General features: G+C 36.5%; 2 protein-coding genes across 3 annotated transcripts; both read left to right on the top strand.

The window, feature by feature from the left end:
* The first annotated feature begins 235 nt into the window (after positions 1 to 235).
* rer1 (retention in endoplasmic reticulum sorting receptor 1) lies at positions 236 to 10600 on the top strand. Of its 2 annotated transcripts, XM_028454119.1 has the most exons (8): positions 236 to 360; positions 1881 to 1962; positions 2097 to 2201; positions 3827 to 3923; positions 4071 to 4149; positions 6946 to 7081; positions 8667 to 8721; positions 10144 to 10600. In XM_028454119.1, the coding sequence occupies exons 2-8, from the start codon at positions 1882 to 1884 to the stop codon at positions 10152 to 10154; spliced, it is 564 nt and encodes a 187-aa protein (XP_028309920.1). In that variant the 5' UTR covers positions 236 to 360; position 1881; the 3' UTR covers positions 10155 to 10600. The 2 variants fall into 2 exon arrangements, with proteins under 2 accessions (XP_028309920.1, XP_028309918.1); XM_028454117.1 differs by lacking the exon at positions 10144 to 10600 and having other exon boundaries at positions 8667 to 9155.
* A 2395-nt stretch (positions 10601 to 12995) lies between these two features.
* On the top strand, positions 12996 to 21982 carry LOC114466920 (taste receptor type 1 member 1-like). Its single transcript, XM_028452796.1, has 6 exons — positions 12996 to 13195; positions 16544 to 16841; positions 16924 to 17646; positions 18474 to 18680; positions 19047 to 19167; positions 21054 to 21982. Exons 1-6 carry the CDS (start codon positions 12996 to 12998, stop codon positions 21980 to 21982), a joined length of 2478 nt encoding a protein of 825 aa, XP_028308597.1.
* The last annotated feature ends 1016 nt before the right edge of the window (positions 21983 to 22998 follow it).

Raw genomic sequence — 22998 nt, 5'->3', positions numbered from 1 at the left:
GTTTTTATCTTATTTTCTGTTTGGTTTTTGATTGTCAATGTTGTGTATTGTGTTTTTATCCATTAAAAAAAATATTATTAATGAATTTAATAATATTTAAAACACCACAATTAAAAACACCACAAAACAGTCACATATAAAAATGTGTACTATTAAAATATTTAAAAAACGTCGTATGGTCGGTTTACATTCAAATATAATGTCCTAGGAGCTCTGGCATAAGGATTGCGAATGAAGGAAGTGACGTTTCTACGCGCATGTGTCGAAAGGATCTGTTAGGATTCGGTTCGTGAAAGAATTCGGTAGTGACAAGTGTCATTAGCTGCGCAGAGCCGGGTAGACTCACAGAGGCCGTTTCAGGTAAGATAAGACTCATTGATTCATGTTCCTTCAATAACAATCGTGTGAACGGGCTGGGTTGAAAAAGTAATTCTAACGCAACAAATGTTAAAACATAATGTCACACGTTGAAATGAACGTGTTAAATTGGGTTTACTTTTATTTCAAAATGTTCCAGTGCGGCTAGCTTTTAACTGTCGGCAACGTAGCACCATTTCTCCGGAAGTGAGCTGTCAGTTTTCTCCTGCTCCTTCTGGTTATTGTAGTTTTCATATGTCACTTCAGCCCTTGTGCTTCATAGAAAAGGGAACGTAGCGAACTACACACACTTTTAACACGTTTTCACGGTCATTTCGCTTGGACTTGTGGGAAATGTATTTTTTTATTATTTCGCTTTACCCCAGCTAAACGTTGACCGGAACTTAATAAAAACTACATAACCCAGAGAAGTAGTGATATGGTCCAAAGGGTTACGTTGGGTTAGACTGTAAGGCTAATTTTTATGCTAACAGGGAAAATTGAATACGATACTGAACATGAATCTTAAAAAAATATTTGAGTCATTGTTTTGGAAGTTGTAGTAAGTTATTTACTCAGTTGTGAGAAAAGCTTTTGTTTTTGTGTCTTCCTAGTTACCTAAGCCTGTGTTTGTTGGTATGCAGCTAAGGCCAGCTATCCACAGCCACGTTTAAATACACTGGGTCCTTCATTTTAAAATTGGTCTATGAACGCCTCACAATTCTGTACACAGCTGGCAAAAATAAGGTCAAATACAACAACCAAAATACAACTGATTATAAAGAACAATCATCAGTCAGCTTCTATCATTTTATGTGACTTGATTCATCCCAAACTTCATTAAGATTTCATGATATTTTAGTTGTGTCTCAACGCCGTGCTTCACAGAGAGTGATCTAGTTATTAAAATGTACTAATCAGGAGGGTATTTGATATGGATCACAGAAATAATTGTCATCAATCAGTGTAAAAAGGAATGTAGGAGTCAGCTGGTCCCTTAAAGTTGATAACAGTAAATTATTAAATTGGTTTTCAAGAGAAAAAATAACCAAGTGCAGCTCCCAAAAACGATCATGTCTGTTCTAAGATGTATTATAAACTGTATATTAAATATGTAATATAAACTATATTAACAGCTAAACTATAGTGTTTTTAAAATATCTGTTAACATGAATTCTACAGTATTTCATGTAATTTACCATTTAAAGAAAGGAATTTTGAAAACCTATGCATCGATTATTGAATATTATGTCAGAATGATGATGAACCTGATCTCAGGTTGGCCACACCCAGAAACAACTCATAAATGAATAGATTAATTTACTGTAATTTCACATGTATTCATTTTTATGGTCCTTCATTTCTCACTTGATCCTCCAATGATTCCCTTGGCTTTAAATTAATGAAAGTCCATCATTTCCTACATTTCTAAATGGTGTTTCACCTTATTTTATAAGTAGTTTGAGATCGATGAGCCTGGTGCTTCTAATCTTCAGCAGTTGGTGTTTTTGTCTTTGTTGCAGAATGTCAGAAGGGGACAGTGTTGGGGAGTCAATCCATGGGAAAACATCCGTAGTTGCTGCCTTCTTCACAAGGATTGGACAGGTATTGTGTGTGTATTGACTAGGTTCATGTGTAATGTCAATGTTTCCACATAATTGGTACACCTGTGTGGTCCTTATGCAGTCTGCGCTGATGGTTGAATAAATGCATTGTTTGGTTTGATGTCGTTGTCACAGGTCTATCAGTCATGGCTAGACAAGTCAACGCCGTTCTACGCAGCACGATGGGCTGGCACTCTACTACTTACTGCTTTCTACATGATCAGAGTGTACATACTACAGGTATCTATCATGGAACGTGTTCATTGTTCAAAACAGATTTCTATTTGGTTCCAGGCTGTTTAAGTTTTTTTATGGTATTTTTGTAAATGTGAGTTCATATCATGTTTTGAAGCAGTCAAAAGTATGTGTGGCAGTAAATTATAGCTGTGTAATGCAAATGTAATTTCGTAAAGTAAAAAAAAAACTTCAAAATAAATTTCAAAGTTGCACAGAATAAAACAAAGTTTCACGAATGCGAAGGCCGTGATGAGATTTGACCTTCTTCTCATCTCAACTCAAATTCACTTCAAACCTAAGGTTCCAGTCATTTATGAGAGCGTGATCTCTTTTTGCTGTAGTTTAGGCCTCAGTAAGGTAATGATCTACTTGTTATAAGCTAAGAGATTTGAGTTTGGTTTGTTCATTTTAAGCCCAAAGTATAATTGCCTCTATACAATAGCTTTCAGCATTTTTATGTTTAAGAAAGAGTGAGATTTGGAAATTTGTTTTCATTCTGTTTTTGGGAATCAAAACACTCACACACTCTCCAACTTGTGTTACAAAGTAACACTTTGCTTGACGCTTTAAACATAAAGGCTGACATTATTAAGGTGTCATGAAGGCTGTCATTAAGTGTTGTTAGTTACCCTAACCCTTTGTTACCCTAACCTTTATCCTATCTAACCCCACTAGATCCCTCCACTTAACCCAAAAAAATGCCAACATAGCTCCAAAGGTGTCATAATTTAGCAAACGACACTGGATGGCGGCCTTCATGACACCTTATTCATGCTAATGACAGCGTTCTGACGGCGTTATGTGTAAAGTGTTACCTAAAGATCTTCATTGGGTTGATTGTTTTTAATTTTTCAGCATCTTATCGTGAGTATTTCATATCGTGATTGAACTATTTTGTTACAGCCCTAGTAAGTTTCATGTTGTTTGTTGTGACGGACACATAATGTCCTTTCCTCAGGGTAATGTAGTAATGGTTTATTTGTCCCTCCTCTTTTTTGTGTTGTACATATTGAGGTGTTTATCAAGCTAAATGAAAAGCCTTAAGCCTGATTAAAGTGTCTGTCCATTCATTGTAGGATTTTTCTGATTTGACATTTGTATGTTTTTGTTGATTTAAATCATTTGTAGATTGTTTAGTTTGGTCTCTTTAAACATGTACACTCAATTACACTGGTGAGCAAACAATAAGCTAATGCTATTTCTGCATTAACACCAAACAATGAACACAAAGGAACAACAAAACAGGAGCAAACATGGTCCAATTCTTTCACATTCCCTTTGGATATTCATCTGTTACTCTTTAGTTTTATAAACAACAAGATTACCTATTCATCATAACACTTCAGATACATTAAGTGTTCATGCCAGTTTTATACAATCATCCTATATTTGACATTCTTTCTTGGTAAACTTTAGTAATGCTTTTTGTTTTTGTGGACATACAACTTCATACTCACATTGTCTGATCTGAAACAACCTCTGGATATAGTCTGACAACATCTCATTATTCTATGCGTTGTACATCAGTGAGACTATTCTCAGATCTAAACCTTCACTAAATCTTAGAGCCTGTTGATATATCAATAATTAGTGCAGTTGAAATAGATTTCTCTCCTTCTTTCTTTCAGGGTTGGTACATAGTAACATATGCTTTGGGAATCTACCACCTCAACCTGTTCATTGCTTTTCTATCGCCAAAAGTGGATCCCTCAATGCTTGATGAAGGCAAGTTGAGGCATTTACGTCATTCCAATTATCTGCTGTGTGATCCAGACTGTACGACTAGTTTGTTTGATGTTATGTAATTAGGTGAATTTGTCGTGTGCCTGAGTTTTTATTGGCAGTGGATGTTATTGTGTCACTGTCTTGCAGACGAGGGCCCATCCCTTCCCACCAAGCAGAACGAGGAGTTCCGCCCTTTCATCAGGAGGTTGCCTGAATTCAAATTCTGGTAAGAGCTCAGGGCTATGTTTCTGTGCCGCGCTTGTCCCAAGAACCCGGTGTTCCCAAAAACTCAGTCATGCAGAGCTCATTTGGAAAGGGATGTTGTGTTTTAGCATAAACCCGACACCCAGATCCATCGTCCTCCTGTTTTAATGCAGCAGTGTGTCGTTCATGCTATGTTTTTTTATTTTTATTTATTTATTTATTTATTTATTTATTGTTTGCGTCTCAGTAATGTATGTAAACCCCTCCATCAGCGCCTTTGACATCACTTGCTAATGCTAATGGCATGTTATATTTTCTTTGTGGTTTTTTTGATGATCTCAGTTTCCTGTTGTGCTTCTATTCAAATCTTGTGTGTTATCGTGCACCTAAAGCAGGAACAGAGCTCAGTGGTTGTGTGTCAGTGGCACAAATAGCATTTGCCTGTATGAAAAGACAGTCTTGTTCTTCTGTCTATATGGGTTGTCTCCTTATTGTCCTAAAGTTCACTTTATTTACGTAAACAAAAGGTTGGATGACGCAATCATCACTCTTCTTAAAATCTCCAGAAAGAAGATTAGTTCTCCGGATGTCTCGATACAACCTTTCACCTCCAATACAGTATGATATAACACGATTTATAGAAATGTTTGTTATTTATTTTGTAGTGTGGAATGTCACAAAAGGCTTGATCAAGTGATATTGCTTAAACGGCAACATTAGATATGAAGAAAACTGACCCATTTATGATTAACCAATGGGTTACATATATTTTAACCTTAAACATAAAATAAACATCAATAAATCCTATAAAAACAATATAGGTTTTAGAAGCAGGCTGAAATACCAGTAATCCCATGCTTTTTTATAAAAATACAAATATTTTGAAATCTGATATAGGACTGTAATATAACTAATAGGGCAGAAAATAAATTAGAATAGATTTAGAGTAAGTTTTTTCACAACAGCAGTCATGGCCACATGATATTGTGACACTTTGAATAACAGAAAAAATTACTGAACTAATTTAGTTAGTCACCTAAAAAAATCAAAGTGAGCACACACATTAAGTTACTACATATTTTGTATCTTTTTATGCATTTCAAACTTTTTTTTAATTAAAAGAAATGCAGTTGGATGGAATATTTAGGTGTCACGTCATTGAACCATTTACGTGTATCTTTCACTTTAGTTTTAGTTGCTCACAAAGACTGGATTTAGTCACATTTTGTTTTAGGCCTAGTCTTTTTTTAGTGTTTTTAAGTACTGTAATTTGACAGCTTTGTTTTACTTAAAATTGTGTTTTTCACAGTAATAAAAACTCCATTGTAAACATCCATTTAAATACTTAGTCATTTAAACTAAGGATGTGGCATATTATTCTTTAGTTAAAAAAAATGTCCGAGGCTTGTTAGGAAAAAGTGATACATAATCATGTTCTTCAAGTTGTTGTTTATTTTCTGTGTTTGAACAAATTATTTACAACTTGTAAAAGTAAGGCTGTAATCCTGAGAGTTAAAATTTCAGTTAGGATAATTCATTGGTTATAAAGTAAAAAACAATCGAGGATTGTTGGTAAACAAACACTCATGTTTTTACACGTCAGTTAATAATGAAAAGAGATTTTGTAACAATTTCTGTATTTCTTAAATTTACATTCTCATCACAAATAAAGGGTCGTCAACAAAAAGTTTTAGTTGAGAAACTTGTCACTGTTACAGGCAGGGTTGGGGTCAATTACATTTTTCACTTACAATTACATCTTCAATTATCCATGTTCACTTACAATTCAATTATGATTACGCAGACCAGCATTTTTTTAAATTACAATTAAATTACGATAATTTTTTTTCTCGTGAAAGACAATTACGCTGTCAATTATTAAATGTCTTAATCAAGTTTTAAATCAGTAAAATACACTAACAATTATCCGTCATCTAAATTGTTTCTCATCTTGTTTGGTTTAAATCACCTTGATTCATTTATTTAAAAAAAAAGAAAAAAGAATTATCTTCTGAACATGGCTCATAACAGCCAATCCATAATGAAAAAAAGAAAAGAAAAAACCCTTTACGAGGTACAGTAGACCATGATTCATGCTGAAAAACTGTAGTACCTGCTACCTGTGTGGGTGTGAAGATTCACAAGTTATTATTAAACATGGCATCCGAGGAGTGCACACCTATACAAACCCTGATCTACATGTTGGGATTAACACCCCTAAGGTAGAGCAGGAAAGGATGCCAGTTGAACAGTTGCAGCCCAGGCCGACCCAGGTTGTGCATGTGTGAGACCATAGATGGTCCATTGTGAGGCTTGTTTAAGTGTTACATTCTTTGTTAAGGTGACCTTGTTGGTCACACATGTACTTTGAAAGCAGGGACAAGGCAATAAAGTTTTTATTCAATTTTCATGCCAATTTACAAAGTCAGTTATCTAAACTCAATTACAAGAGCAACACATTTTTTCCAATTACAATTATAATTACGCCATAATTGTAATTAATTATCAATTACGTGATTACATTCATAATTGACCCCAACCCTGGTTACAGGTGCTGTCTGACAAAGTTGGTCTAATTCACTCAACATCTGTAATACATCCGTGATTCACTTTAACTTTTTAAAGAAGTGTGAAAAATGCCACGTTTCAAACCTGTTCATGAAACACATTTCAAAGTTTAGGCTGGTTTACTCTGTTTATAACGAGACGTCTTTCCTTTTTCTCTTCAAAATAATTCTGTCTAATTCATGAAGTTTGATGACTTTCAGTTCATTAGAAGTGCTGACACATCTGCTTCCTGTGTCACTTTTCTCTGCAGGCATTCTGCAACAAAAGGCATCGTCATCGCCATGATTTGCACCTTTTTTGATGCCTTCAATGTGCCAGTCTTTTGGCCCATACTTGTAATGTACTTCATCATGCTCTTTTGCATCACCATGAAGAGGCAGATAAAGGTAAGATATGACATGAAGCCATGCACTTGTGCTTGTTTACGTGATGAAACCCATTCTGTAGGCCCTGTTTACACTACAACTTTATGCTTTTGTTTCCAAAAAGTTTTACATTCACATGGAATCATTTTCAAAACGATCTGTATTGACATGAGGCCGCGGGAAACATGAAAAAACCATGTAGTATACATGCCAGGGCAATAGATGGCGGTGTTGTTTAGCAATTAACTAAAATTAGTGCACACAGACACTTCCTCTGAACACAAGTAAGCTTAGGGCTGGGCGGTTTTGCCTAAATTTGAACACATTTGAGTTTAGTTTCAATTCGCTTTTTTTCTTTTCAATGCACTTAAAAATGAGTGCGGACATCAGATATATTGTCAAAAGTGCAACTTTATTGCTGTGAATGTCCTCAAGAGTTAAAATGCATAAAAGTAAATGAGACTGTCATTCAACAATTTCAAGCTTTAACCCAGGTTTAAACTAAAGTGCAACAGCAACTTCACAGTAGCTTCAATTTTCTGATTAAGAAATCATATAATTACATATTTTATATCATTACATTTAAAAAAAATAATAAGCTCTTCCCTTAGCATCTCAGCACAGTGTGAATAAAAAATGAAACATGCCTGTGGCACACATATAGCCTACTCAAAGGGTAAACAAAGAGGGGGCTGGCTCACATCACGCTACGGTAACCCACAAGGACGGAATGCAAATTAGTCCAAAAAAACTGTGGTTAATTCGATAAATCGATTAAATCGATTTTTTGCCCAGCCGCAGTAGAGCTTAAATAGGACAACGTTAGACCCGGCCTGAGGTCGGCAGAAAACGTCCCGAACCCGAATAAAGTCGATTGCACTTTAAGCTTGAACCCATTGCTGCCTGACACAATTCATATCTGTGCGCGACGCACACATGTAGAATGATCCAAGGTGAGTTTCTGTTGTTTCACTGCTGTAACACACACAGCTCAGAGAGCTGCTCTTTATGTGACACACACTGCTCCATAACGAGTCAAAAACGATTTATTCATGTACCAGAGGACAGCCATACATTCACCTCCTCAGCATCAATTCTCGCACTAATACAAACACATCACCTGACTGTTTATTTAGCGTGCAGTGTCCGAACCAAGTCCAACCAAAGTCCATGTTAAAAAGATATGAATTAAGCCAGACGCTGGGTTCAAGCAAATAATTACAGCTCTAAATAGGAGTGCACAATCTGGTGCAGGCATGAAATACGTCTCCGCTGATTCAAGTGATGGTGAAGTAAATCAACACTTTGTTGGAGAAATTCAGGTAAATTCCATAGAGTGATGCACACTAGCAGCGTTTCTCACTCTGAGGCTCTGCAGCCACAGTGCGCATGCCCGTGAAACAGAAAGGGACAGTTCTTTGTTTACATGGAGACAGAGAAAGAAGCGTTTTCAAAAACTTCCACTCTCGAGCCCATTTTTAAAAACCGTGTAAACGAACAGACAAAACACAAGAAAACTTTTACGTTTTCACAATGAAAACATTGTTGTGCAAACAGGGCCTTAAAAGGCTGATGCTAATTCACTTTTTTCTCCCCATCTTTTCAGCATATGATCAAGTACAGATACCTGCCCTTCACACATGGGAAGAGGACATACAAAGGCAAGGACGACACAGGGAAAACTTTTGCTAGCTAAGCTCCCACCTCCACCTCCTCGCCTTTTGATTTAAGATTTACCAGTCACAGCTAGTGAGGATTAAAGAAGATTCTTAGAGTTTTTCTCTGTTTTCTTTCTATCTTTCTTTTTTTTTTTACTTCATTAGATTTACAAGTGAGGCAATAACATAAAAACATGACGGAAAATGTACCAGTTTTTGATCCATAGCTCTCAGTCCCAGAGGCAGAGCAGTACGGATCACATTAGTAACGGGGAAATTGCCTTTATATGTGAGAGGGTGTTTTTGTTTTATATTTTCTTTAAATCGGTTTGCGTTTATTAAACTAGGTGAGACTCAGTGCTGCCTTTTGCCTTTCTAACCACTTTGGGTGAGTATGAAGTTATCAAGATGGAGCCGCGTTAAAGAAACCTGCTGTAGAAAATGCGAGTTTCTTTTGCGTTGACAGTGATTCCTCGACAACCTCCTCCATCTTACACATCTGCCAACTTTTGATGAATAGTGTTTCCTAATTATTTGTACAAAGTTATCTAATGAAAGTCCGTAACATGATTTGATTTAAGGTAAACTCATAAAATGTCCGTTGTTCAAGTTGACTCATTGCATCGTTTGTGATTAAAATGTGCAGCTGATGTGACTCAGGCAGTGTTTATTTGTCCAAATTAAAGACACTCCAGAGGAAATTAGTCACATCTTACTTGATTATACATTTATTCTGTTCAGAAAAACGGAAAATAAATCTGTACATATCCAAAATACTCCCAGGGATACTACTTCCTGATAATGGGGGCAACTTCGTGTCTGAAGAATAGTTACACTTCTATTCACTGACAACCGACAACTTTAACTATTGTTAACTGTTACACAAAGGCTTACATGTGTTTAAAAAACAGCAGAAACAAAAATATTCTTTTGAATCTTTAGTCACAAACTGCTGCATCTTCCATCAAGTGTGAAGCTGTGCCCACGATCACTGTAGCGTCTCCAGGAATGTGGCGGAGACACCAGATTTGAAAGTGTAATTAAAGTAGGATGTTACCAATTTCCTCTATATGGATCTCCTCTCCTTTGATTTCTACCTTCACGCTAGTTTGTCCTGTGTTTGCCCACCTGTAGACCCTAATATAAAGCAACATAGATGATGTTCCTTTGGCATTTACTTTGAATATTGTGCTGCTTTGCTTCATCTCAGATTGTAGACCTTCCATGTAGTTCAGTAATGAATACCCTTGATGCTCAGCAGTATATTAGTCCCAAACAAGTCGATCAGAGTTCAAACAATCTTACGAACATGTTTTCTCTTAAACACTAACACATCTGTGTTTCAGGGATGACTGTGTGTTCAGTTTGTGTGTAGCCTGAGCGCTGTGTCATTCCAAGCAAACTGTTCTTCTCTTTCTTTTGCAGAAGAAACATAAGAAAAGAAAAAGAGAGCTTTTAATGTAACAAATGGATCAAGTAGGTGGAGATCACACCTTCTTTTCTTTTCTATGAACTTCACCCCCCCCACCCCACCCCGTCAGAACACTGAGAATCTGTCACGACTAAACTTTTATCAGCACTGTAGTAAGGGGTCACAACATTTACCTGTAAAGAAAAAAAAAAGCTTGTATTTTAAAGGATTGTCTGAAGTTGTGTGTACATATATATTTTAAAATATACAATTTCTTTGAGATTCATTTTCTATTATTTTTTGGGTTATTTTTTTTTTTTTTTTTTTTATCCAACCGCCATCAGTTTGCAAGTGGTCAAGCATTATTTTTGAGTTAAAGTTGAAAGAAAAAAACAGGTAATTTAAATCAGATCAGTTGATGTGTTCATAAGGTGCATGTTATTATCACTTTCTTGTGCTACAGGTATAAGCAAAAACTTGATTTTAATAACTTAAGTGTAATTTTTATTTTTATTTTTTTTTGGTCTCCAAATGCTATTAAAAAGGCTGTGTCCCTTCAAAGACTGAATGAGTTTCTTGGTGTTTTTGTCTGAGTCTATGCTTTTTCACACGTGTAAATATATTAGGGGTGAGACGATACACTGAGTTTATGGTGCAATAGATGTTAATGAGCTCATGATAGGATACAGTATTAATACAAAGAAAATGCAGTTTGAAAAATAAGTGATCATGCTTTTATTTGACTTGAATTCTGGACATACTTGCATAGTAATTCTGGGTGTTACATTTTGATTATAGCTGATGCACAGCTGGTCGGGGTCAGAAAACTAAGCAAAACAAGGCAGCATCTGTTAGCGTTTAGAGGCAGATTTCAACAAAAGATGTTAGTCATTTATTTTTAACAATTATTCACTGGCTCCGTAAATGAAAACTAAGGTTTAAAAGTGACATTTTTGCATGAGTCCAATTGTTCACATGAAAGTGAAATTCAAAATGTGGTAAAATCAGTTTTTCAGCTAAAATTCATATTTTCAAAACATCTACTGTGAGTCCTTATCTTTTAATGTTGTAAATAAATATTAGAAATGTATGAAACAAGAATTTGCAAAAAAAAGAAAACTTGACAGTCAAACATTTTATCAATCATTGATGTATCTGTGTGGATGATTTGTGTAGGCCAGTCTGATGATGCGCTGTAGCAAATTTGGTGTCAATTGAGCAAAAATTGTGAGAGGAAATGGATTTAATAAGTTTGACAGTTTTTGAAAAGAAAACAAAGTGGAGTTGATCATTTGCAACAGATTTAAATGTACAAAGGTAATGTTGTCGCTACATTTTTTAGTGAAAGTTGCAAATCTGTAGCACATATGGTTGATTTGTTGTGAATTTTCAAAAAAATGACTTAAGAGACTTGCTATAGCGCCACCTTTAGGACGATTGGACTGTTTTCTGGCAGGGGACTGGACCTTTGTGCAAAAATTTGGTGTTTTATTGTTCATGGAAAGTGGGATTTCCTCAGAAGAAGAAGAAACAACATGCAGGATAAAAATAGGTTCACATAACATCACAATATCGTCATCAATGGTACGAGTAGTATTATTACGATATCGTGAATTGAGAAAGGCAAACGTTTCCATACCTGTGACATCTGTCTAAAGTGGAACAAGTCTTTTGTTACTGCAGGAGACAGAGTCGATGTCCAAAGGTCTCAGTTGCTGCCAATATCTCCATATCCATAGTTGAGTTTTTACTTAAATCTGATAGAAATCTGGCAATATCACAACAACAAAATATATATTACCACTAAATAGCTTATTATGTGTGGACAAAATAACGAGAGACACAGTTCATGATCATAAATGTATTTTTAGCAGCATAGCCAAAAGAGCTATGGAAGTGACATTTTACAGTTCTACAATTTTATAAGTGGTATCACCGGTTTAGGGGAAAAAACACACAAAATAACACATTAGGAGTAGAATGCCGACGCACAATCTGAGGCCAACATTGGCGAGACGTATGCGTGCTATTTGGGATGTATGTTTGTCTGTTAGCAGGATTACGTATGTCAAAACTACATAATGGATTTTGACAAAATTTTAACCAAATATAGACCTTAGTGTTTTTGGTTTTTTGTTTTGCATATTTTTGTTTTGTTTTGTGTGTTTTTTTTTTTTGTCATTCTGTGTGTTTTTGATGACGTTGTCTGTATTTTGTTGCTGTTTTACGTATTCATGGAGTCGTTCTGTGTGTTTTTTGTGTGTCATGTATTTTTACTATTTTTGTCATTTTGTATGTTTTTGGAGTCATTTTGCACAATTGCTTTTGTGGTCGCCCATGTCTGCTGTAGACTGTTGTAGTTTGATGTTTAAAAAAAAAAACTTGCTCTACAAAGAATGTTTTGTGAAAAATGTCATGATGATATGATTTGGTATTAATTTTAGACTGCTATAAATGATCAGTCTTTGTTTTTGGGTTCTATTTGCAATGTGACACTTTTTATACTTTACTTAGGAAAAAGCTCATACTTGAAGTAAGTATGTCCAGAGTTGAAGTCAAGTAAAGACATGATTATTTTTCTGAACTTCATTTTTTGTAGATCAATGAATGCAATGTCAGTCTTTAAACAATTTATAGAAGTTTTGTTGATTCATTTATTTTTTATTGCAGTTTATTTGAGCGGCAGAACAATGTGTCTTATTGATTCTTTCCTAAGCCCTGCCAAAGCAGTTAAGCTCAGTTTTGCATACGGATCACTTATATATTTGAATAGTAGTTGTAAATATCATTCCTGGTGTGTTCTCAAGTACGTGAGAACACTCCACAATGAATGAGATACACCTGTAAAGCACGGAAGAAGGCAAATATGTGCAGAGTTCATGTGGGGTCGGCCGACGGCATGTCTCTGTGTCTGCTGGGATTTCTTCTCCACGCTTCCACTCAATGCAACGTCCCAAAGTCTGACTTAGAACTGGAAGGAGACTATTTAATGGCTGGACTTTTTGACATCCATTACGCCAGTAACACTCTTCACCTTGGCAGACCTGAAGCCATGGATTGCTCCAGGTGAGTCATCAAAGGTGTGAATCTTTGAACTCTGCTGTATCCAAAGTTTGAAACAGAGAGTTGGAGCGAGTAATATATGGCCTGCAAGCTAAAGAGATATCTGTTTAGCCAGTGAGGTTTCTTGCAAAGAGTCAAATTTCAAGACTAAAATAATTGTGTAATATTCGTCTAAATACAATATCATAAATTCATACAAATCTTTAGTGTTGTATTCAAGGCCTGAGATCAGGATGTACCGGGACCAAGACTTTTAGAGTCAATACTGAGTCAAGACCTTAAAAATCACTTTTTAACCAATAGTTAAAGGGCATTCTTTAATTTTACTTTTCTTTTAAATACATTTGATAGACAAAAAACAAGGGAGTCTGCAACTCTCAATGCACAAAATACAAAAACTTTCAATCTTGACAAATTTGTTCAACTGAAGTCATCTTGCAAAAAATAAATCCTTGTAAATATTTAAAAGCCACTGATGAATCCAGAATCATATCTGTCAAGTTTTGGATTTGAAAATAAGGGAAATTTTCTGGCGCCCACTACGAGCCGTCCCACCCGTCCAACCAAGCTCCAGTATTCCTTATATTTTAAGATAGATGTACAAGAAATCTGAAATACCCACTTGTCAACCACTTACTAAATACATTTATGTGATTAGAATCTGGTAGGTCGACCTTTATTAGCATTAAAATGCTGTGAACATTTCGACTAGGGCTGGTGATATACGATATAAATCTAGATAGTTTTTATTTCGAATGAAGTCTGAGAAGAAAGAGAATTCTGGGTTAAATTTGCTCATTTACTAACAAACAGCTGCACAATGTGTGCCACTTTTGGTTTTTTCTCCAGTAAGGGACAGCATGTGTGAGTGATATGTAATCTGTAATATGGCTTGTTATGGGGAAGCTCTGAGTTAGGACTCTGTTCTGAGAGGTAAAAGCAGTGACTGTTAAAATTAGTATTTTGATACAAAATAAGCTATTATATATAATAGAAAACTTAATACATCTTGAATCTCGATATATTGCCCAGCCCTAATTCCTAAATTATAAACCAGCCTAAATTAAAACATAAAAGGATATAATAAGCATGTGTTTATTAAATATACTTCCAGGTTATATACAAGTCAACACGTCGCATATTTACTATTAATTTCACATTGCTTGTCTTTAAGTTAGACATGTACATTTTATTTTCATTATATATTTTCTTATAATTTCTCATGCTCACTCATGTGGTTCTCTGGTATTCACTAATAACTTATTAGACACAGACTTTACATCCTTTAAAGAGGACATATCATGCTAAATCCACTTTTTTTAGCCCTTAAATACATTTTGTTGTATATTTAGTGTTTAGTGTTTAGAAGTACAGAAAAGTTCAAATTAGTCTCTTCAGGTGCTCCGTTGATATCTTTATATTCTGTTTTGGTCATATTTTTCAATCTGTTTCAATTTTTCGATTCTCTATTACGTTTTTTGAACAATAACGTCACAGTATTTGCAGCGGAACTGCCAAATTAGGACATCGACTCCAGGCCCAACACAATTTTTATTTCTCGCTTTTGTAGTCCAAGCTCAAGGATGCAGAAGTTACGAGAGGATAAGTCAAAATGTTTGATTGTTGGATGTAGTAACCCACACGCTTCATTACAATGTCTCCCAGCATCAGAACCTTTTCAAAGTGCCTAGTTTAGTTTTATTTTTTATGGAAATGTACCCACATCTGTGGGTAAGGTCATTTTTGTGTGCGCGAAGCACTTCAAGGATGACTGCTTCTGCAACCTCCGCCAGTATAAAGAAGGATTTGCCAAAGACTTTGTCTGATTGAGGGTTCAATTCCTTCTATCTTTGGAGACGACGAACAGAGCACTTCGGTAAGCTGTAAATAACGCTAAAAGTGTGATGATAAGACGTCCCTGTCATTGTTTTGTTAGCATTAGCAGTTGCACCGTCTTCATATGTTAGCGCTGTGTGCTCGTTTTAGATCCTTGATGATATGGCCTACGTGATTTAATTTAAGTCTAAAGTTTTCATTAGTCATTTCATTTTGCCGTTTTTGTCTCTGAAAAGACTGTATTAAAATGCATTTCATGACGTTAGCTTGGCGCTAGCGTTAGCTCGGTGCTTGTGTTAGCTCACTTGTTAGGGTTCTGCAGGTTCATCATCTTCATTTTCATCTCGCTCCGCTGGGTCCGACTCTGGCTCAAACATATAAGGCTGGATGGACAAGTCTTCCGTTGTTGACATTTTGTAAATAATGTCTGAATAAAAAGTTTCTGCACCGCTAGACAATCGTATCTCTTCTATCAAACTACAAAAATGGCCGAACAGGGTGGAGTTTAACCGAGTGTCATCTCTGCAACCTGGAGAGGGGGCGGGGTATGAAGTGTCTCATTTGCATTTAAAGAGACCGCACCAAAACGAGTTGCTCTCAGAAGCACATCAGAAAAGGGGTAGAAAAGGGGCCTGTGGAGCTATAATAATGAGGAATTCAGACCCAAGCATTGCAGTTCCGCTTTATATAGACCACAACTGTATGATTTATATGTAAAAAGGAAGGATTTAAAAGCATGATATGTCTCTTTTAACACTTTTTGAAAGCAGTGTATATTTGTGGAGCTTGTGATTGGCTGATTTTTCATGGTGACTTACGTCATTCCTTCAACCGTGGTAAACGCTAAAATCTCAGTTATTAATCTAACAGAACAGTGTAACTGTGTCCCATCCTGCTGCTCTTTAGGAAGGTAAACTCTCTGTTCTAGTTTCCAAGGTATTTACACGAGTTCTTTGTTTTTTCCCCACAACGTCTTCATTCATCATCTCTTTTCTGAGTTGTTTCCGGGTTTGTTGCCGCTGTCAGCACTAATATTGCAAGAAACTGTCACTCAGGCCATTTCAGGTGGCAGTTCTCGTGAGGCTAGTGACGACGTTCAGTTTAGTAAGGCATCTTTTCATTATTATTACATTAAAATAAGGGATATTTACGAGAAAATACTAATACGGGATGATGGTGGGAAAGAGGGGTAAAATACGGGAGTTTCGCGGCCAAAATGGGATACTTGACAGGTATGTCCAGAATGATCCTAAATATGAAAATCAGATGTACACTTGTCAGTAAATGAGGCCTAAAGTCAGTGTTTAGAAGGATTTTTGACTAGAAATAATTAATAATATTTATAATTAGTTATTCTGGTCCAGTCCAAAGGAAATCCTAGAGTTTGCAGTTTATGGTTTGTAAAACTCGTGATTAGTTCAATGATTTTTTTAATTTTTCTGTCAAAGGAAAAAAAAAAAAAAAGAATGATTTTAATGATCACATAAAGATGATTGTTCTATTTTCTGTTCACAGTCAGCCCTTCATTCTCTCAAACTATCGGAGGTTTCTGCTCATGAAGTTTGCTGTGGAGGAAATTAACAACTCTGCCAATCTGCTGCCGAACATTAGCATTGGTTACAAAATAGTGGACCACTGCTCAGATTCACACAGTTTCCCCAGCATGTTCAACCTTCTCTCAGTGAATGGAGTGGTCCAGGTTTGGGATGAACCACACAACAAATTATCCAAGGTGACGGCAGTGATCGGGGGCTACACGAGCTCAAAGAGCCTGACAGTGGCCCCTCTATTTATGACGAGGTTTATTCCAATGGTAACTTTTAGCATCTAAATATCACTTTGTGGAATGGCTTGTTACTTGTGACAATATTGATTTTTTTGTCCCTTTTTTGCAGGTTAGCTATTCAGCTTCCAGTTCTTTGTTTTCAGAAAAGAAGACTTTCCCTTCATTTTTGCGCACGGTTCATCCCAATAAAGCCATCATTGCAGTTGTTGTCAGAATTCTACAACACTTTGACTGGCGGTGGGTTGCTTTCCTGAACATCGATGACGATTACGGCAATGATTGTCGGAAATTATTCATCGCAAAGATCCATGACACCCAAATCTGCCTGGCCTATACCAAAGGCCTCGATCAGAACACAGACTATCTTCCAATCTTCAGGCAGATTGAAACCCAAAGGGTGAATGTGATTGTTGTCTTTGCACCTGAATGGATGGCCGAGGCTCTGATTGAGTCTGCAATACAGATGAATGTCTCCAATAAGGTGTGGATTGGAGGTGAAGGATGGTCCTTGAACCAAAAGCTCCCAAAGACCAAAGGAATCCAAACTATAGGAACTGTACTCGGAGTGTCTGAACCTGCAAAGACCATTCCTGGTTTAAATGACTTCATCCGTTCTTTCAAAGCTCACAATAAACACAACAGAACCAAGAAGCAGACACCATGCAATCAATGGTGTGACTGCAGCTTGTCCAGTGCGGAAATCATTGCTGCAGACCCATCATTCTCTTTTCCTGTTTATTCTGCCGTGTATTCAGTCGCTCACGCCTTGCACGATGCCTTACAATGTGGAGCTGGCAGGTGCAACAGCGAGATTACAGTGTACCCACACATGGTAAATATACCTAAGGTTTACCTCTATTATTGAACAGTGTTGCCTCCGCCAAGCAGGTCATTTTTTTTTTACCAGCATTTGGTTATTTGTTTGTCTGTCAGCAGGATTATGTCAATTATGTCATTATGAAGGGGATCCGGATCAATATACAGATTCTGGATCAGTTTCAAAAATTGAGAAATCCCTATCTCTCATCATTGGCAAAATTTCAAAAATGAATATCCCTGTTTGTAATTTACCGATCTTTATGAAATTTGACTTAGTTATGTTGAGTTGGTTCCTCAATTATCTACTAGAGTTTCATATAGATCGGATTTGGATGACGCCTTTTATCACGATTTTTCCAAATATGTGGGTGTCCATACATTGTGATCTACTGTGTGGCTAATAATGAAGATATACATTTCTTCCAAGCCATTAAAATGTGAATGATCATGGTACTGTGATCAGGATCACTGATCATGACAATATCTTGAGAAGGGGATTTGGTCCTTGCACTCTCTGAGTGCTCTCTCTGTTTTTGTGTTGCATTACTTAAACATTTATTAGGAAAATGAATAAATTATGTTTAAAAACAGTATAAACGACTTGCTCTTGAGGTGTGTGCATGCACAGATTTGAATAGTGTTGCGCCGTAACCTGTAAATATTGCCTTCATTCGGGTTAACATTGAATTCTGCCTGGCTAAGACTATTTCATGTCAAACTTTTGAGGCCTAATTACAGCTGTAGTGACTATCGAGAGCAGACTAGCCAAATATGCTAGTTCTGTGGTACACCTGAGCTCTGTTTAAACACAGTCATCTCTTCTTGTTTTTCCAACCCAAGGTCCTGAGAGAGCTAAAGAAAATACAATTCACCCTTTTGAACCGAATGATTCAGTTTGACGAGAACGGCGACCCACGATCTGGATCCTACTCTGTGGTTTTCTGGAACAAGAGTGGTGATGCTCAAGAAGTTGGCTATTATAACTTCTACAAGTCTTCTGATTTCTTCATCAGCACTTCTGAAATTCAGTGGTTTGCAGATGGACAGGTTGGTAGTGAAGGAGATTAAAGTTGTATTTGAAACTAAAGTACTTTTTTTTGGTCTTTCAATCATGTTTAAAACTCACTGTCATAAGACACTCATTAACACTGTACATAAACCAATATTAGCCTATAGGCTTATAAGCCATTTTACGTAGGCTAATGCCAAGGTAAAGTGAGATTGTCTCATGAAATTTTGACACTTAATTAAAGTACTATGTAATAAGTTTATTATACCATTTATGTTATTGCTGAATATTTTCTTCCAACATGCATTGTTAATTAGTTATTCAATGCATTAATATAAACAATTGTATTCCATTTGTTTCCATTCTCCATTACCTTTATCAATTCCACAACAACACCTTGACAGGTGCCAACTTCACTTTGCTCCAAAGAATGCTCTGAAGGACAAATGAAAAAACCACAGGGAATCCACAAATGCTGCTTCACCTGCGAAATCTGTCAAGACGGGACGTACATCAACGTTACAGGTGAATTTTTCACTGGGATGAGGACAAGTTGAGTTTAATTTTGAAGTGTTTGGCTTAATTGTAGTAAAGTTTGCAAAAAAAAAAAAAAGTACTTTGTATGAGACCTACTGTGACTAATGGTGACACAAAAAACAACAACAACAACAGAACTCCGAGCCAGTAAAAAGGAACTGTCAGCCATTATGGTTGATAAATGTTGGAAGGAAGCAAGGCATGCTGGGATGCAATTAGTTTGAACATGGAAAGTGTCTAAATCTTAAAGCTGCTGGGAACGATCCCTAACACCTTTTGATAACACAGATAAAGACATAGATTACGCCTCATATATCAATAAGTCGAAAGTATTTCTTTAAAAAAAATGTGAGAATTTACTCACAAACAAATGTCAAAGATTAAAATTGCTGCTTGAAAGTTTTTGACTCCATCACAAACAATGGGTTTGTTGACAAGTGGTCATGTGACTCTTTGGGTTGTATTGTGAGATTGGAAATCTTGTAAAATTAATGCCACTTTACATGTACTTCATTCTTTGCGTGATTTTTTTGCATTTCTTTGCCAGACAAGGTGGAGAGTAATTCACTCTACGTCATTTTAGTTCTGGTTTGTTTATGCCATTCCCCGTGATATAACGTCACTCAGCGAGACATTCATGAGGTCGGAAAGCCACAAAATCAACATTCAGCAGTTTTTTGGCACAACTTTCAATCCATGAAAACACCAGAGATGTGTTGGGAGGTCACTTTGGTTTTTGATCTTTGCAGGCTGCTTTAATACTTTTAAAGTCAAGTAATTAAACAAACTAGAATGTCCTGAAGAAAACGCAAGTGAGGATGCAGCTGCTGATCCGCGTCACACTGCATTAGCGTTAGCATTAACTAACATTAGCATTAGAATCAGCTAGCATAGTATTAACTAGCAGTCTAACTTAGCATTTGCTAGCATTAACATTAACATTAGCATTAGCTAACATTAGTATTACCTATTGTATAAGTTAGCATGAGCTAACATTAGCATTAACAATAGCACAAGTTAGCATTTGCTATCATTTGCATTAGCCTAACATTAGCATTAGTGCAGCATTAGCTAACATTAACACTAGCATAAACTAGCATTAACATTATCGAAGTTAGCATTAGCTATCATTAGCATTAGCCTAACATTAGCATTAGCCTAACACTAGCATTAGCCTAACAATAGCATTAGCCTAACATTAGCATTAACCTAGCAAAAAGTTTGAAATGGGTTGAAATGGTTGAAAACGGTTGAAAAAGCTTGAAACGGGTTGAACATATTAGTTGATCATGTTAATGGTTGAATGGTTTGTAATTTGTTTGCAAAGATTTTAGGGTAAAAACTGGAGCAGCTCAGCTCTAGCTTAACAAGCTGTCCACTCTAAAATAGGGATCGGAGCTGAAAAGGCAATGCAATTTCACAAAAGATTTAATATATCAAAAAAAAGTTTAAAAGTTACAAAATATAAAAGTACAAGCATAAATCTTGGGAACTTAGTTTATTTGTCAAAATCGGACAAACGGTGTAGGAGGAGTTACGCAGACAGAAGAAAAAAACGGATAACAATAGTAAGGATGCCTCCTGCCTCCCTTCCTCACTAATTACAAACAAACCCTTTGCACACTGACCAAACTATAGTGTACCCTACTTTATACAGTATGCACATGCTTTCAAATCTAGGGATGTCACTTTCTGGATGTTCCTATTTTGGAAGAATTTGATCCTTCCAAGACTTGACATGATTGTTTGAGTTCCTTAACATGAAGCTAATGCATTGAGAATTTGTTTGCTTTGTAGCCAATAGTTGATCAGAGTGTTAGCTGTTCATTGCACACAACACGGAGAAACTTAACGTGTCCTTCTGCGTCCCACAGAGGATCCGTACACGTGTAAAGCCTGCAGTGATACAGAGTGGTCTCCAGAGGGAAGCACGAGGTGTAATCTGAGGCTGGTGGAGTACGTGCCATTCACAGACCCTGCAGCTTTGGGGCTCATGGTCATCAGTGGGCTCTTAGTGGTCCTCACTCTAGCTGTGTGTGTCCTCTTTGCCTTTCACTACAACACACCTGTGGTCAGATCTGCTGGAGGATCAATGTGCTTCCTCATCCTAGGCTGCCTCAGTCTGAGTAGTATCAGTGTGTTCTTCTACTTTGGGAAGCCATCAGTGGCTTTCTGTATCTTCAGGTTCTTACCTTTTCTTCTCTTCTACACTGTGTGTGTTTCCTGCTTTGTTGTGCGCTCTTTTCAGATCGTTTGCATTTTTAAAATTGCTGCAAAATTTCCCGAACTTCAAAGTTGGTGGGTGAAGTATCACGGTCAGTGGGTGGTGATCAGTGTGGCCTTTGTCATCCAGGCTCTCCTGCTTCTCATTGGATATTCCTCTGATCCTCCCAAACCTCACAATGAAACCTTTTGGTACCTGGACAAAATCATATTAGGCTGTGACATTAATCTGAAAGCAACATCTACATCTGTGATTTTTCTTTTAATTCTGTGCATCCTTTGTTTTGTTTTTTCCTACATGGGGAAAGACCTGCCCAAAAATTACAATGAAGCCAAATCCATCACCTTCTGCTTGATGCTGCTCATCCTCACATGGATCATCTTTGCCACCGTGTACATGCTTTACCATGGCAGACACATACATACACTCAACGCATTTGCAGTGCTATGCAGCCTCTACTCTTTTCTTCTATGGTATTTCCTCCCAAAGTGTTACATCATCATGTTTCAGCCTGAGAAAAACACTCAGCAGCATTTTCAAGGTCTCATTCAGAACTACACCAAAACCATCAGCCAATAAATTCTTATATTATACCAAGCTGTCACATTTCTATGAACGCATCTGTAATTCAGTGGCATGGAAGGAAAGAAAGATCACCATCTAATGATAGTCAGGCCCTGCTTTGCATCCCTCTCAGTTTTTGTTCAGCTGCATGAAATATACTTCAGCAAATATTGCCTCATCTTATTGTCCAAGCCTCCTTTTCTAGACTGAAATCTTAATTTTAAGTCATTTAATCTTTTACATTTGATCATAATTGCCTTCTTTCGATGTGAAACTGATAAATGACACATCAAACATGGTCAAATGGGTGTTTTTAATGTAAATGTTGAGAAAATTGTTTTCAGTAAAGTCTTTTTAGTTAAGAAATTAAAAAAATGTCCAGAGTGATTTACTTCATTGTAGTGAAAGTGTGCTACATTGCATTAAGAATCAGTCTTCAGTATACAAATGCAGATTGACGCGATGATGGAGGCGTTGAAGCTCTGAGGTAATTTAATGAATAATGTAATGAACATTGGAGGTTTCACTAATGATTAAAGCTTGAAGTTTCCACCAAAAAAGAGTGAATTGAAACAAAGAAATGAACCAGGATGGCATTGCTAATGGATGTGAAAGATATAGTGGATTATTTGATAATACATGAGTGGAAGAAAGAACACCACATTTTCTGACTGATGTGTGTAATTACATTTTTTTTTTTTTGATTGCTAACAAGCAATGGTCAAAACTCAAATCACATTTTCAAAACTCGTAACACAGTCTGCAAAACAGAAGTCCATGTGGACTATACAGCACATTTTGTTCAAAACAGTTAAAAGCACAATCAAAACAGAATGATAGGGAGGGGAAACATGGGATATGTCTGCTGCAGCCACATTGAAATTTAATGAAAATTGTATAACAAATATTCACAATAAAAATAAATAAAACAGTGATGAAATTCCAAACACAGTTGAGTGTAGTTGTCAACTGAAAACCAATTCAGGTGATCTGTGTTTGGCCTCATTAGAAACAAAGGAGTGGCTTCTGAT

This window comes from Gouania willdenowi, chromosome 7 (assembly GCF_900634775.1).
Source record: "Gouania willdenowi chromosome 7, fGouWil2.1, whole genome shotgun sequence".
Classification (NCBI taxonomy): Eukaryota; Metazoa; Chordata; class Actinopteri; order Blenniiformes; family Gobiesocidae; genus Gouania; species Gouania willdenowi.
This window is presented reverse-complemented; position numbering and strand designations above follow the sequence as displayed.